The following is a 17626-nucleotide window of genomic DNA, read 5'->3' on the forward strand; positions in this document are numbered from 1 at the left end:
ATTTGTCACCATGTCTGTCACGTTCTAAGTATGTAAGTGCGAAAGGGACGCATGATATGACAAACTTTAGATAGAAGAAACAAATTCATATATTTGTATAGGGGCCGAGCGTGTCAAATTTTGTACTGAAGTTGATTCTTGCCTGTAATTTTAAATATGTCTCAGGCTCTTGATTGTTCATAATTTTTGTGTTGTTGCAATTGAATATCACGTAACGAGGCATTTTTATGTTTTGGTTGACTTCAACTTACAAAAATTGACGCCCGAAAGCTGCAAGCTGCGAGTAAAGACGGACAACTCAGTGGATTTCACTGAGTTCATTTGACACGCTAAGTAGATACGTTTGCTTGATCTATGGTATATATGACATCTGTGGTACAGATATAGTGCAAAAAGATTTGCCTTCGTATTGTTGCGGAAACATACGAACGTGTCATGCTATTTCTGTCAGTCTCAGTACAAGATGTACTGACATTGACTTGACATAGCATGACAAATACGAACGTTTTCGGAAAAATACGAAGGAAACCATTTTCGCACTACATCTGTATGGCACTTGTCCCACCACGATCTAGAAAGCTATGAGCTATCGGCTATAAATACGAACAAAAGATAAGCACTCCCATGCCGTCGCTGGGCGAGTAGCTATAAACATCGCCGTGTCTCTTTTATTTACACCGGAGTGATCATCTTTTGTTCGTTTTTATAGCCGATAGCTCATAGCTTACTAGCTCGCGGTGGGACCAGTGCCTATAGAATACATTTAAATAACGCGCGAGTCGCGTGCGAGATCGCAAATTGTTCCAAACTGCCTAGTTAAGTGTCCCGGAATTCCTCTACGATTTGGGACATATCCGCCTCAATAAGCCTAAAGCATTGTTTTATAAAAAAAAACATTGTTTTTATTTCCAGAATGTTGCTGCAAGCGCTCCAAGCCATCAGACACGCCGATCAACATCCCAGCGTCCTGCATAGACCTCTCCCCGACGGTGACCGTCACCGCCGCCTCCCAGCACCTCTTCTCCCCCACTCCCACCTCCCCTCCCGAGTACGAACCCCCTCCGTCCTACTCCTCTCTCTTCCCTAGAGCGTACAAGTGTGAAGACCCCGTTCCGCAGTGCTCCGCCCAGCCCGACTAGGTTTTCAAATTAGGTTTTAGGTTTTTTAGAAGTTTGGAATGGCGTTAGCGAATGATTTGGTCAAAATTAATATTGTTTAGCCCAAGACTGTCTCCATGATATCAAAAATAATGGATATAGTAGATGGATCCATCCCATACATTAAAATGCGACCGCTTAAGAACGCGCATACACTACGCCACACATAGATGCCTTGTTGCCATCGATTATTTGTAGATTGGCGTTAATTGACACTTTCGTGCCATAAATCTATGTCAAAAGTGACACTTAACGCCATCTACAAGTATAATCGAAAGCTACAAAACAGTTTTTTTTGTGGCGCCATTTATATGTGGTGTAGTGTATGCTCGTCCTTAGGCGGTCGCATTTTAATGTATGGGATGGTATGATCTTCTTATATTTAATTTATGATGATATTGTCAATGGGTGAAGACACAAGGAGCGATTTCTTAAGGCGCTGTTACACGGGCAACACAATTGCCAGCAATTCACATACCATTGCCGCGTTTGCTCCATAGTTAGTTGGTGCGCATTGAACAAACGCGGTAATTGTATGTGAATAGGCTACTTGCCTCCTAGTCAAATCAGCTTCTTTTTAAGAACTGTCAAAACGAATTTCAACGTCTTGCTGATATGGAATTAATATGAAATCGAATTGAGTGACGTCACGGTCAACTCAGTTACTTTATATTTTTCTACCTGATTTATTAAATACAATTTGGATTTCATAATAACTTCTATCCATGTTTTTCCTATAATTATCTGATGCTTTATTTCGCGCATGGTATAAAATATTTTATTTTAAGTACAGTCAAGTTCCCGATTGCTGGCAATTGTGTTGTCCGTGTAACAGCTCCTATATACATATAAAATGCGGCTCGATGTTGATAGATCTGACTTCATCCTTAGTCTTTAATATTACTGGTCTAAAGGAATGAGTACCTACTTTCCTGATACTTATCTACTGATTGGCAAATTGTCTTTGTCAGCCTATATGTTTACAGTTTTGAACCCTGGGTCAGGTAAACCTTTTCGATATGAGGATTTCTAAACATACAAAGATCGTTTTGAAAACTTAGCTTGGTATCATGTAATGTTTACTACAGTCTCGTTCTGTTCGACCGGGGCGCACAAAAATATCTGAACACGTCTTATCGCCTTGACAATAGAGGCGGGCTCAGATATTTATGAGCTTCACCGATCCGATATATCGACTGTACCATTTATTATAAATAATATATATTTAAAATTGCAAATCGCGTACTATTATGTTTTTAACATGACCTCCGATGTTTCAAAGACGGCATTGTCCCCGTGGTCACAGTTTAATAATAAATTACTAACGTCATGGGGTCTCATCCGGAACAGTGCAAAATTATTTCCAAATAGATCTCATAGATGGCGCTAAGTGTCACGATTGACGATTATTATTTTTTTATCAAATAGATTTAAAGGTATTTGAAGCGTCATAAATTAAGTACATTATAAATTAAATACAAACATCGATGACAACACAAATTTAATGCATTATTTCAGAAATTTTCAAAGAAATAATATCACGTAATATATTGCTACTGACTATGACGCAACAACGTGAACAACCTGCGCGCGACAGTATCGAGCTACCTAAATTTTATTGCATATTGTCACTAGATGGAGCTGTCACTATCTACAGTATACTGCCAACGAAACGGTGCGATTGTGTGCGTTCCGTTCATTGAGATATATGTACTACGTACTATAGGCGACGTTGCCAGACGGAAACTCTGCACAAGCTGACAAATGCGCGGAGTGCGCGAAGCGGTAATTTACGCGTAGAGTAGTAAGTCCACCATCAGATGTGACACATTATTATATTCCGCCTGTCAAAATTATTTATTTATTTATTTACAACTTAAAAAATACAAAGTAAGCGATCACTGCCGCCCATGGACACCCGAAACACCAGGGGTGTTGGAGGTGCGTTGCCAGCCTTTAAGATGGATGTACGCTCTTTTCTTGAAGATTTATCTTCTTTTTTAAAATACAAATATATACTTATATATAATAATATATATATAGTGCGGTCAGTTTTTTTGGACAAAGCGTAGGTATCCATTGTTCTCTTTTTTCATGACCAGGCCAAAGAAAACAGCAAAAAGTGAGCGTGCTAAAAATACAATTTTACTCAATAACTGTTACCAATCAATAAACAAATTAACTTTTTTTTTATATTATAGTAACATAATTCATAAAGTAGTAAGTAGTAAGTAGTTACCTAATAATTTTCCAAATTGAAATAAATATATTTCGCAAATCTATTAGAGGTGAAACACATTAGTAGGAACAATGAAAATGGCACATCTGCGCAGTTAACTTTTTAGTCTATGATTGCGTCACCAAAATCGCGCAGCCTCGCTCCCGCTCGCGTGTTCGTAGAATATTCAGCTGTCAGCCGATAATATTTGTTTGTGTACGTTAATAATGTAGGTATACGTTTGTAGTAGTGTGCGTGACAAAAATGTCGTCTATTTCTATTAAACAGCTGCCAATGATCGAAATTCAAATTAGTTGAACAATTTCCATTGAAAAAAAAAGTTTGTAATGCATCGGTCCGAATTGTGGATACTAGTTTTATCATCTTTTAGTAGATACAATTGAATGTAAAATTATTTATTTTGCCTGACACTCTTGAGTATTTTTTATGCCGTTATTTTAATTTTACAATATAATATTTGGAATATGGTGCTTATAATTATTAAATATAAAACATTTTTTAAATACTTTTTGATACAAAATCATACTTCATTGATTTGGAACAATGCTTTTTATCGGACCTACAGTCAACCAATTGGAACCCTAGGCCACTGTAGAACTATGTCATAGTAACGTTATAAATCAGATTGTAAGAAACCTCTTACTGCTTGTCATTTTGACATGGTTGTAGAGTGGCCTAGGGTTCCAATTGGTTGACTGTACATCCGACACTATCGGAAGCGTTTATCGGATGTAGGATGTCGATCTGACACCCGATATCGGATCGGATAATGTGAAAACGGCCTAAGCATTAACCGTTAGTGCGTTTTCACATTATCCGATCCGATATCGGATGTAGGACCGATATCCCATACATTGAAGCCGCCATCTTTGATTTTTGCCTTTGAAATCCTTCCGACATTTGCTACATGCACGACCGATGCGATGCATGCGAAATCAAACCTTATCGATATGGAAGTATGAGACGCGACGATTGCCGACTGGCTAGGATTTCCGAACGCACACGAATGCGCGCTCGGTCGCCGATTTGCGGCGGAGTGGGCCTAGACCTCGACGCGACGCCGCACTTGCGTCGCGCGAAGCGCAACAGCATTTTAAAATATTATTATTGTACAAATATAATTATTTATTAACCACATCCGCCCCCCCCCCCCCCCCCCCCCGACCAAACCAAACCAAAACACACTACATTTTTGCATTTTTCCCCTCGCTAGGTCGGAAACACGCGTTTTGTCCTTCAATACCAGCAGGTAAAAACCCACTAGTGGATAAAGTAATTTGACCTTGAATATAGTCATATAGTGAATCTAGTGATGACGATATGTTTTACCACCTGTGGAACTCCTGGAAGCAGTGATAAACGCGTTTTTTGCGTTGTACTTTCCTCGCTATAGTGAGGGAAAATGTTGTTGTGTATCGTGGTTCAACTATAGAATACTTTCGCTTGCTCGTTTTTCAATTCCACACTCGCCGTTAAAATACAACTTTGCACTCTTGTATAACAAATAACTATGTATTTTATATTTTTGAATATATTTTTTCAGACTGGCACTTAAAAAGAGTTTAAACGTTTTTTTTTCTAAAAACCTAAATTTTTCAACAAAGGTTACCAAGGCTCGATCGGCGCGCCTAGTGGACGCCAGGCTTAAATTGTCTGGTCTTGGTGTTTTAATAATTTTATGTGTTTATAGTCGTAATTTATTTGCGAAGTATTAATTTTATATCTGTATTTTTAAATTACACTATGTTGTGGTACCGGGAAGCATATTTTAACTTAAAAGGACGTAATGACAACATTTCATACCATGTTTCAGAAAATAAATAGTTTCGGAGTTTAAATTAAGTTTGCAGTGTTTGCACAATTTTATGAATAAAAATATTACTCTCGAAAATGTTTTATCAAATACGTACTTTACATTTTGTTCATTATGTTTACTACATGTACATTCTTAGCTATTATCTTATGTATTTCTTACATAATAATATTCATTTCCATATTTCTAATTAACTACGCGCCTGCTTTAGAGTGCTTTAAATTTTAACAAATCAATGCATCCTTTGGTCGGGGGCTGGGGCCTCTCAACTCAAGGTTGCCGGCGCCGTGGTCGCGGGGCGCGGGGCGTGGGGCGCGGGGTGGGGCGCCGCGGATCTCGTTCATTCAATTCCGCTTACATGTGTTGCGGACAGAGCGAGTATATTATACGTACGCGGCGAGCACACATACAAGCCGCACGGCAACGCCATCTAGTAATGTTCGACTTTAAACGTCCATGTGACGTTATAGGTTTAGTGCGTGAAAGCTAAAACAGATGTCGCAAGATGTTGCAGTTTGATGACTATTTCGACGTAGGATACTGATAAGAGTTTTGTTGGCCACGCGTGGCTACTGGCGCCATCTAGCTCTTTGAGTGTGGATTAAATTTAGCCTACAGGTCTAGAATACTTAGGACGGCGCCCATTTTTAGTATGGGATTAGGTATCTGTACTAGTATTATTTGATCTGTGCTAACGTATAACTTATTATTAATCTGTAACGTGCCATGGTCTCGGAGCAGTATCTCTTCTAGCTGTACGAGATTTCCGAACTACCCGCACTTTGTCCTGACTACCCACTTGAACGTTTTGTGCACTAGCGATGTCACGTGCGGTGGGTGTGATACGCGATTTAGTTTGCAATTTTAAATATGTGTAAAAATCGTTTAAGTTTAAATCTATATAAATAATATAGTTTCCAAAGGCCTTAATTTTCTTTGGAAACTTAGTCAAGCCAACTTCTAAAAAACCTAAAAATCTCGGTAGGATCAGAAATGTTATGTGATTTTTGTGTTTGATATTGTCCTACGCTAGGGTCTGATTTTAAGATAGGCATCGAGTCACGCGTGTAGGGTCACGTGCGTACATGAGAAAAATAAAAGAGTACCACGAAAACAATAATCGAAATATCGTTATCTGCCTCACTATAGGACTTAGTACTTGCATATTTGAGATACCTACGAGTAGAATAAAAAGTGCCAACATTTTAGGGTCCCGTTCTCTCACACCATTCGATTTGAGTTTTTTTTATTTTTTATTTGAGAGATGTCACTACGATGTTGCCTTTTTCTTAATCTGCTCTTCTTTGCCATGCTGTATTTTCAAGCAATACATATAATATAGCAAGGACCATATAATTTGCATATAGGTAGATAAAGAAATTTCGATTTTAGTTTTTTTATGAAACGATATTATGCTCAAACTACGTATTTGCACTTGAAAAACTCACAGATATATGCGTTTTTCAGTTTAATTTTCTTGTATTACTTACTTGACACTACATGCGTGTAAATTGTAAATAATTAGTTAAGTATAAAGTACAATATCTAAATATCTATTCTGGGACCAAAACTGTGTTGATTTCGATGTCTCTGTATACCAACATCTACTCTAGTGTATCCAAAATAATCTTAATTCGGTCTCAAATATTAAATAAACACCTTGATCATTGCATTTTAGCAGTTAGCTACAGTTGTTTGCTTAAAATGTGATGTACAATTATATTTAGATGTTGGTGTACAAACCGTATGATCATCCTAAATAAGAGTTTTTTTTTAAGTTACACCATTTATAAAATGTCACATTTTATGAGAAAACAAGATACTACTACCGCCATCTAGTGTCGAGTAGTCACAACTAAAATTATACTACTGGCAATGGCGCTACTGTCGCGCATAACAACGAAAGTTATATGGATCTACGCTAGTTCCATTTTTCGCCACCAGCATTTTGCAAGTTTGTAATTTCTGATTATTTCTTACATGGTGATCTTCAACAGTGTAACTGCGTAGGTTAGATTAAAATGTCTGATTGTTTGTGCCTTAGCTACATTTGAATTACGTGTGCACGTAGTTGTAATGACTAACTATTGAAAACAGGTATACGACTAATAAATACTGTACAAGTTGACTAAAAGTTGATGAGAAATGTCGAATGAATGCGTTATTGTATATTTGTACAGTTTAATTACTTCTCTTGAGGTAGCATGGTTATTATAAATAAGCTCAGTCTCGATCAAGGGTTGCGAAAACATCACCCATCATGTTGTAAAAATAAATAGGTTTAGGCAATTGCCTCGCGCGGCAAACGTGCTAAGTAAAAGTGCCTCGACTGAAGCAGTGCGCACATTTTGCTCGGCAGCAAGCTGCCTACGCCGAGGCATGTCTTCATCGGTCGTTTGCCGCGTCAGCACATTGCCTCGCGACGTGCCTCGCTCTGTGTGCGCCTTGCCCCAATGACATGTTTTCAAAATGATGGGCGTTAATTCGAGGCTTGATGGTCGTTCAACTCTTTAAATCCCAAAATTAAAACTGTTTAAATTATTTGGCTAATTTAATTGGCAATAAAGTCACTTGAAATGAAAGGTTATACAAATAATATTTTTCTAGTTTCCCTCTTTTGACAAATAATGTGCTATAATATTCCAAATCGGTGACTAATGGGGGGTAATCTGACATAATAGCATCTGACGGGGTGAAAATAAACAATTGACTTAAAAGGGGCGAAAGGGATTTGCTTTATGACCCAACATTTTTTTAATAGCTACGTTTCTTGAATAAAGTATGAATAGAAGCGTGAAAAGTAAGAAATGCCATTGCATTCAAAAAGTTTTTGACAATGCTCAACTATACTGAAGTTGGTAATAACTTACCAAAATCAGAGTTCAATGTATGAAAAATTGTAATAATAGTTTTTTCATTTGCCGAATTACCTCATCTTATCTTAACATAAAAGGAATGTTTATAAATTTCTTATCGAAAATCACGGAATAACATCACAATTTACATTGCATTATGACTATTGTAAGATAACTTGCGTTACACTAAAGGGACTCTCAAGAGGTTCCAATTCATTCACCTTCTTGATTTCCCTTTAGAACTTCTGACCATCAATAACGTCTGTCCAATATCAACCTGCGAACATTCCGGCACATCCGGAACTTTGTCTGAACATCCGGAACTGTGTCTGAACATCCTGAACTTTGTTGGAACATCCGGAAACTTGTCGGAACAAGGTTTACGATGGTTTGTCGCACGCGATGGGCGTTCAAAGGTCCATAATTTTAAGTATTATGTAAGTAGTTGAAAAACTATGCCAGGCACATTATTCAAGATCTGATTTAAGCTTTGACTAGTCTTCATCATAGTTATATTTTCGTTCATTGTATTTTATTTGAAATTTTAGGTAAACAAATCAAGTACGGTCAGGATAATAAACATATTCGAATATACATATAAGATTTTAATCGAGAAATCTCTAAATACCTACTGAATAGATTCAGCAAGAGAAACATGTTTCTAACTGTGCTTTATTTTATTTCATGTATTCGTCCAATTTTATGTGTATCTTAAAAACTCAATTTGGAACAAATAAATAGATACCTACGTTGTTTAATTTCGACATCTATATCTTTTTCCATAGAATCGAACAACGGTAACTTCATAATCGTTAGGCATCTATTTAATTATATGAGAAAGCGATTATATGTACCTAATATCCTTATCATACTGACTGTATTAAAGGCACTAAATGTAAACAGATATTTTAAATATGGCTATATGTCAATTGGGGTCAAATATACTAAAGGGGCCAAACCTATTCACCCCGCTGTTGCATTCACCCCAGTTGACATATCCGGCTCATAAGTTTCATACAATACATTAAATATTATGGTGACATGTAACTTCGAATATAAAAAAGTGATAATTAGTTAAGTAACTATGTATTATAGAAAAACAAATGATTAATACAAAATATTTATTTAAATTGATGTTTTATTTCCACTTTTTGCAAAGGGGCCGACTAACTGGTTTACTGGCCAACTTCAGAGGATTACTAAAAGAACTAAAGGCGAAACTGTTGGCCCTTACACCCCTTTTCACTTCTAAGGGTTTTTATGGGATAATCACTATATTGTATGTTGACACTTATGTTCTTCTCCGTGATTTAAACTATATTGATATCTAGTTTCATCTAAATCGGTTCAGCCGTTATTTGTGCCCCATAAAAATTTTCACCTCCCTTTTTGACAACCGTAAGGGACGATTTTTGGTAAAAGAGCCACCTAAAGAAAAGTCTTGGAATCTAAGGGAATGAATACAGTCATTTTGTGACGTTCTTTCCGGGCTGTCATATAAGTTAGCCTTAATTTTCAGTTACTTACAGCTGCAGAGGGTGTAATGTAAGTGACAGAATGTTAAACCCAGAAGCAACAAGAACCTTAGAAAATAAAAGACAAGCAAAAACTCTCAACTCTTATAATTAAATCTTACTGCGGAGAATGCTGATTCGTCTATTCTATATGATTCTATACGATTAAAGTAGGCACGAAAAGTATAGAGTAAAGTAACGGTCAAGCAATTAAATCTTGTCACTTAAAATAATGGTGTAGAAAAATGTCGGGCAGATTTATTTTATCACCCATAGAACATAACACACTTACGTACTTAACACAGCAAAAGGGAGTCTAGGTACAAGTTTCTAATGGGTTGTCATCGCGCATGTGACACTGCTTGAGTTGCAGGCGTCCATAGGTTACGGTGACCGCTTTCCATCAGGCGGACCGTATGCTTGTTTGCCACCGACGTAGTATAAAAAAACATAGAATTTCGCGCCTGTTTAGTGACAAGATCTTGTCCGTCTATTACAAAGAATATAATACCACATAATACATAATACCAAATACTATGTAAACTCTACGAGTTAATACGTGCAGCTCGGTGCCAAAGTTGGCAACATGCACACTAGCGCTCCTAGCGGCATGAGTTGATCAAAATAGTTTAGTTTCATACAGCATAAAATTAAAAAAAATTACAAATTCTTATTTTTTTGTTTTATTCCGTCTAAAAATGTTAAAGTAGATCAAGTAATAGCATTTTCTATTTTAATTTACTTAAATAAAAGTCTGAACAACTACTTTGATCAACTCGAACCGCTAGATGGCGGTAGTAAAATTGTTGCCGCTCAATTGTATGGGAAACGTCAGAAGCTGCACGTATTAACTCTAAGAGTTTATATAGTATTTGATAATACTCACTATTATAACAATTATATTCTTTGCTTTAGACCGTAATTATATAAGACGTGCTTGTCGACAATTCATTGTTTTTGAACGCTGCCATAAGAACGGCAGTTTGACATTTTTATTTTCCTGGCAACACACTCAATCAGTGCATAGAAAAAATAAATAAAATTGGGAATTGGGAATTGTGATGTGTTTGTGGTTCTGACTAATAATAAAATGGAAAATATTAAAAAATACGATTCCCAGAGTGATTCTTAAGTATACTTCAGTTTTATTAACAACAACAATGGGTGACGATAAGAAGAAAGTGAAAATCTGCCGTGTATGTTTGGGTACAAACGTGAAAAAGTGCATGTCTCTATTCGAAGTATACAAAGATTGTCTTATTTACGACTATATCAATACGATAGCCAACGTTAAAATTCAGAAAGACGATGGTTTCCCGGACAAAATATGCTTAGACTGCCTTTTGGAGCTGGAAACGGCGATACATTTCAAGCAGAAATGCGAGAATTCCAATATAATTCTGCAGTCAACTCAGCTAGAGGAGCTCCCCGTCGTATCTATCAACAACGCCGTAGTTGAGGCCGTTATTAAGAAAGAAGAACCGTTAGAAGAGCCTTACGAGTATTTCGAAGAGGATGTGCATTTTTTGGACTCTGCTGATCTGCTCTCTGAAGTGGACACGAAACTGGAGGATGATGAAAACAAAGTAGTCAAAAAGAGCAAGGCTATCGATTTGAAATTAGAGTGTCATGACTGCGGAAACTTGTTTAAAAGCAAATGTAAATTACGTGTGCACTGGAAGAAGGTCCATCTGCCGGAAGCTTTAGTATGTTCCATTTGTAAAAGAATGCTCAAGTCTTTTAAAGCATTCAACAGGCACCTGGAGTCAAACAGTTGTAAAACTGCCGCAAACGTTAGGATAGAAGGTATGGGAAAGAACAGAATATTTCATTGTAAAGAATGTAACTATAACTCTAAAAGAATTAAAGATATGCAGTCACATCTAGTTGTGCATACTGGTGACCGACCGTATCATTGTGACAAGTGCCCTGCAAAATTTACGCAACAGAGCTCCCTACAGAGCCATCAGGAAGGCTCGCACAAGCTCTACAAAGTTGAAATAACCTGCCAGTTCTGTGGCAAGTTTGTCCGAGGCCGCACAAATGTATACCGTCACTTAAAAACCCACACAGATAACCAGCATCAATGTAAAGTGTGTAGTAAGATACTACAGTCTAAGAAAAGTCTTACGACACACATGAAGAGGCACAGCGGAATCAAACAATACACATGCGAAGTTTGTGCCAAGTCATTCTACACGGGCGCCGAACTCTGTAATCACAGAAGAATGATCCATATGAAGGGCAAGTACTGGTATTTCTGCAATGTCTGTGAATACAAATCTATAAGGTCTGAAAAAGTGAAAAAGCATAAAGCAAAACACACGGCAACTAATATCCCATGTATTGTGTGTGGCATGTTCTTTGAACTACCGGAAAAGCTTATTCAGCATCAAAGGAAACACTTTGGAGAAAGGAAATTCCCATGTCCATTATGTGACAAGCGGTTCTTCAGGAAAGACACTGTCGGCAAGCACATACGAGCAAAACACAAATGTGAGATGCCGAGTCTTTTGGTGGAGAAGAGAGTCGTGGTCAAAAAAGAGGCGCCCTTGGCCCCTGCAGATGACTTAATAGAGATTGAACTGTCACCGGTCATAGAAATAAAATAGATTAAGTAATTTATTTAATTGAATTCAATGGTAGTGTAATCATAAAGTTTGAATGTTGTTCATGAATCATGATTGTAGAAAGTTCTCACAATGCTGAATGCATTTGAATACTGATGTGCTGACGGAAAGTTTCCAAAATTCTGAAATGTTCACATAGGAAAACTTCGGAAACTTTCCATACTTTGTATGGACAATTGTATGGATGGAAACTTTCCATTTCATACATTTTAATTCTCTTTATTTTTCGTGAAGTTTCATGAATTTTTCAAGAAATTTAAGAGTTTTTTGGAAAGTTTCTGCAACTTACACATCACTACATTTGAATCAAATTGTTAGGCACTATTGGCTATTCAGCACGAAAAAGTTATTTCTTTGCTTAAGTTACATAAAACTATATTTATTTTATTACAACATGTGCAATGCGAATTTTGTGCCCAATGTGAGCGAATCATGATTGATTTAATAGAGAGTTTAACCTGATATTGTCTATTTGTCATACAATTCTGGCTCAACAAATGAGGAGTGTCTTTTCAAAAGGGCTTATTTCCACTTTGTACTTTTTTTGTGAAATCAAGAAAAACATAATTCAACGGTATTGATTTTGAAATTAATATTTAATTTGCAAAATTGTAATATTGTAAGTTGACGTTAATGCTATGATTACACCAAACGTAACATGTGTACCTAAATAAATATGTAATTACCATATGTTTTTGAGAATTAAGCACTTTTGATGCGAACTTTTGGCAATTAAGCCCTTTTGTTGTGGCCTTGTAGCGTAAATGTTATTATTTTAAAAAAGTTTTATTTTATTTTTGGATTTTGTATTAAGTTAGTTGATATCAATGTTGTTGTACTACATACATTGGTTTAACCACATAAATAATCATTACACATTTTTCAAAATGTGTTCTAAACTTTGATGTTACCCTTTTTTTTAAAGATCAAGGCGAGACTTTTTGAGCTTTAATCTCAAAACAACACGTAATTTTCTATACTAAAAAGAACTGCATTCATAGTTTAAAAAAAAGAAAAAATGGAAATAAGCCCTTTTGAAAAGACACTCCTCAAATGTAAAAAGTCTCACATAACATAATCACATAAGGACACTCATAAGGACGAAATTTATAGTGTCCTTCATTATATGACATTTTGGAACCTTTCTCTTAAGAATGGCACAAATCATGGAGAATAGAGGTATCTCTATTCTTCATGGGCACAAATAAACATTGACAGTGTATCTGTTTCACTGTCAATACATTGAAATTGATAATTCGGATGACAGTTAAATTGAAAGAAAAAGGCATTTTTAAATCTCTAAATTTTAACGCAAGCGATAGTGTTTTATTCAGTTGCAATGCGAAAATTATTTCAAATGCTATATTTTAACAGTAAGGTTTTCATTTTTATAAGAGATTATTATTTATATATAAATTATTTTACATGTATCTTATGCAATGGGGTTGCCCTCTGAAAAATGTTTTCATAAATGTAACTAACCAATGCTTTCCTCAATTTATATGTGGTTTAAATTAAATCAAATTACAAAATTCATAGAATAATTTTCACCACACCAACTGGTAAAGGTTTTCTTTGCTATTCGAAAACAGTTAGCAATATTGCATTTAATCCACAAGAGTGAAAAGTAGTTTCAAAGAAATTTTAACTTGATGTCTTAAGCTGGCTGGTAGACTTTAACTATAAATTATGATTTTGAATCATAAATATTGAATAAATTGATAAATTTGATTTAGATTGATGTTTTATAGTCAGTAATATTGTGTTCGTGTTGGTGTGGTGAAAAATTTTGTGTTTCACTCGGTGGCAAAGTTTGTTTAACCTTCGTGCCTTGAAACCCTCGCAACGCAATATTGGAATCTTTCGCTTGCTCGGGTATCAATATTGGTTCGTGCGGTTAAACAACTTTGCCCCTTTGTAAAAGAAATAACTATACACCCTGTTTTTATTGAATTCCGTTAACTTTAAGGGAAGGTTCTTTATATCAAATACAATTAATTTCTCTAAGAAACTAGCGTCTTAACTCTTACGGTTATCGAGTTATTAAAACAATAAAGATAATTACTGAACACGTGTGTGACAGCCTTTACCAATTCCTTATGTTATTTGTTTTGACATGTGCCGTCAATCACTTGAAACTAACTTGAATGTTATTCTTAAGGGTCTCTCACACTAATAAATTCATATATTATGTATGAAAATTATGAATTTTTTTTTTGCGAATTTAACTAAAAGTGATATACAGGGGTGGTTCCTGATAATGAATTAACCTACGTGTCGAATTTAACGGAAAACAAAAAAAAAACACGGTGTATATTAGTTCTTGTTTGATAGATAAACAATTTATTATGTGTCAATCTACATAATTATAGATATTTATTAAATATTCATCCACGTTCTAAGAATATTGTATTGTAAAAAACTTCGGTCAATAACTTTTAAGATTTCTGTTTTTATGTCATAAGAGTAAATGTTGTGTTTTATATAAAAGTAGTTTTATTTAGCAATAGCACTGGTGCTGTCCTCATGCTGGCTTTACCATATTAAATTTTGTAGTCATGTAGTGTCAAATTAGTTTCAGCGGCCCGGCCGACCCCTTAACCATAGAATATATTGAATAGTGGTATAGCGTTATCAGTCAAGGATTTCGAATGCAGCGCCATCTATTAAGTTACAACTTTTCATGTGACTTTCCATGCCTAAAGGTTCCTTATATCACATAAAGCACGTGGACCCTTTAAACATGGAATGCCACATATTTATGGCGGAATTTCTAAATAGGTCATTCACCAACCATAACCAGTAACTTATTCAACGCTAACTTATTTGACAACAATAAAATTTACAATTTTATAACATTATAATTAACCGTGGAAAGTCGTTCGCAAGTTTGCAAGTGGTACAGCGACATCTAGCGAAAAATTTGGACATCAATAAATACTTAAACATTTTACGACAAGTCGTTAGCCAGTTTGCGGGGTTAATAGTGACATCTAGCGAACAACTTGCACTACGACATGTAGGTAATTGGTTTTCACGCCCTCTATCGTTGCCTTAACCTTTTTTTAATTTTCTTACATTATTTTGTGTGTGATGAAAAACATAGTGTTCTATTAGAGGTGTAAGGATATTGCAAATTCGAGAGTAATTATCGCTCAGGCAAGCCGTCTCTATTTAAGACGCTGTAGGAGGGGTCAATTCGCCATACAAATGCTCTCTACTTCGACTATTTCCTCCCTGGTTTTTGAAGCTATAATTTTTTCAACACAGATTATTATTAGTTTTGTCTGTGTCGGACCGTTTTGATTTTTTTGATGTTCTTTTTTTAAAGACGCTAGAGCCCATCAAAAATTTCCAAAAACGGCGATATTGATTATGTGCACTGTGTGTGTGTGTGGACTGAGTGAGCATCTTCCGAAAATAAAAAAAAATATGCTGATCATTTAGTAAAAGTTCTAAAACAATTGTAAAACGAATCTCTGAATTTGTAAAAAGATAAATCAAAAGATACAGCCATTAACATGTGCTCACTCAGTTCTCACAAACTACCAACGAAAACAGTGAATATATTCATTTAACATATAATATTTATATACTGACATTTAGTATAAAATAGGCCAACCTACCTCTATAAATATTTAGATCACCTAGTGACGTATTTAATTTTTTACAAATAGTTTCTTATGCTCACTCAATCCTCACACTTTTGAAAAGCCGAATTTTGATGAAAAACATAAGATTTAGACTGCTATTATATGTGTATAGTTTAGTAAAAGTGAAATGGGAATTTGTAAAATACAAAACGAACCACTAAAGGTGCGTTTAAACGGCGCGTGTTAGCACGATCTTACGCGAGCCGAGCCGTCCGTGTAGATGCGGCTCAGCTCAATACGAACGCGAGCCTGTGCGTTTACACGGCGCGAGGTAGCACGATCCTACGCGAGCCGAGCCGTCCGTGTAGATACGAACGCAAGCCTATTATATTGTTGCGTTTTTTGTGACCGAGATGTTTTGGGTTCCATATTGATGGTTCCTCTTCATCATCATCAGAAATTTAAGAGCTGGGGCCCGTTTCTCGAAAGGTACAAGCCTTGTATTACAAGTGCGCGAACTGTCAAATCGTATGGGTTGTCATGGAAACACACTTGTAATACAAGGCTTGTACCTTTCGAGAAACGGGCCACTGGGCTCTTGTCGGTGAAGCAATCTCCAGCTATATCTTTCCTGGGCTTTTTCTTTGACAGCCTGATACGACACGACATTTACTTTCTCTTTCACTTGGTCCATGTATGCCCTCCTTGGCTTTCCTCTCTTTCTTCTTCCTTCTACTTTCCCTTCTATGATGATTTTGATGAATTCGTCGTGTCGTAACAGGTGTCCCAACATATTTCCTCTTCTGCATTCAACAGTTCTTAAAATACACCTCTTTTCTTTCACTCTGTTTAAGACTTCTTCGTTTGTTACTTTCTCTGTCCAACTTATTTTCTCCATCCGCCGCCAGCACCACATTTCAAAAGCTTCAAGGCGTTTTCTGTCTTGTTGCAGCATCGTCCACGTTTCGCTGCCGTATAACGCTATGCTCCAGATGTACAATTTTATTAACTTTTTCTTGATTGTTGTGTTTATTCTGGCTTTAAACAGGTACTTTTTTTCATTAAATGCTTTCTTTGCCATGGCTATTCGTGCAGTGATGTCTTGAGTACATCAGGCTGCGTAGCCGAATGGCACAAACGCTCACGAAACGCTCACGAAACGAAACGCTAGTAGATATCTATCTCTATCGCTCGTGCGTATTGGCGCGACAGAGCGAGACTACCTTTCGACGTTATAGTCGGGTAGCGATAGCTTTTGAGGTTTCGATAATATTCACGTTGCTTCTTTTTTGCATATAGTTTTTAGACTATTGATCAAATATAAAAATAATATTTTGGGTCGTCCTAGGTACCTGCTTAGCTCGAAATTTAGGTATTTCTATTTTTAAGCAGTGTTCAGTCAAAGAAATATTCGAGAAGAAATTATTTGTATCTATATAAAAACAACGTGGTTGCCGATGTACATATGCATTTTGGGTCATTTTCATCCATGGGTTTAATGATATTTTAAAAATGTCTAATATTGGCCCTAAAACACCTAACAAAATATTAGAGTTGGTAAGTGAAGTCTTATACCATTCAGGACATTATTATATATATATTTTCTTAAAGTGTGTCACATTTTATCCATTGCTTATATATAAAAAAAAAATTTTTTTTAATAAAAACCCTGTCAAAGCCTGAAAAAAAATTTCATGTTAATAAGTTGACGTCTATATTATTATAAAATGATATCAAGTCATCATTTTTAATTTGGGTCACTTTCATCCATGGGTTTTCAATATTTGGCAGAATAAAACGCAACGCAATAGAGTAGTATTTTAAA

At 36.1% G+C, this 17626-nt stretch overlaps 3 protein-coding genes across 4 annotated transcripts in view; 2 read left to right on the forward strand and 1 right to left on the reverse strand.

Moving 5' to 3' along the window:
* The window catches only part of LOC125241649, a 118306-nt gene extending 116929 nt beyond the window's left edge, over window positions 1-1377 (forward strand). For both annotated transcript variants that reach the window (XM_048150220.1, XM_048150221.1), the window contains exon 7: window positions 913-1377. In XM_048150220.1, coding sequence (XP_048006177.1) covers window positions 913-1139 — 227 coding nt within the window. In that variant the 3' untranslated portion in view covers window positions 1140-1377. The remainder of the gene's footprint in view (window positions 1-912) is intronic.
* A 9265-nt stretch (window positions 1378-10642) lies between these two features.
* Window positions 10643-12821, forward strand: LOC125241259 (zinc finger protein 226-like). The gene has a single exon (XM_048149644.1). It carries the CDS (start codon window positions 10739-10741, stop codon window positions 12188-12190), a length of 1452 nt encoding a protein of 483 aa, XP_048005601.1. The 5' UTR covers window positions 10643-10738; the 3' UTR covers window positions 12191-12821.
* A 3277-nt stretch (window positions 12822-16098) lies between these two features.
* Window positions 16099-16900, reverse strand: LOC125241959. Its single transcript, XM_048150675.1, has 2 exons — window positions 16395-16900; window positions 16099-16269 (listed from the first exon to the last, which is right to left on the reverse strand). Exons 1-2 carry the CDS (start codon window positions 16880-16882, stop codon window positions 16263-16265), a joined length of 495 nt encoding a protein of 164 aa, XP_048006632.1. The 5' UTR covers window positions 16883-16900; the 3' UTR covers window positions 16099-16262.
* Between the last annotated feature and the right edge of the window lie 726 nt (window positions 16901-17626).

This window comes from Leguminivora glycinivorella, chromosome Z (assembly GCF_023078275.1).
Source record: "Leguminivora glycinivorella isolate SPB_JAAS2020 chromosome Z, LegGlyc_1.1, whole genome shotgun sequence".
NCBI lineage: Eukaryota > Metazoa > Arthropoda > Insecta > Lepidoptera > Tortricidae > Leguminivora > Leguminivora glycinivorella.

Bases quoted from the DNA above. Each gene is read 5' to 3' on its own strand.
- LOC125241959 (XM_048150675.1), bottom strand. From the start codon at position 16,882: ATGGCAAAGAAAGCATTTAATGAAAAAAAGTACCTGTTTAAAGCCAGA.
- LOC125241259 (XM_048149644.1), top strand. From the start codon at position 10,739: ATGGGTGACGATAAGAAGAAAGTGAAAATCTGCCGTGTATGTTTGGGT.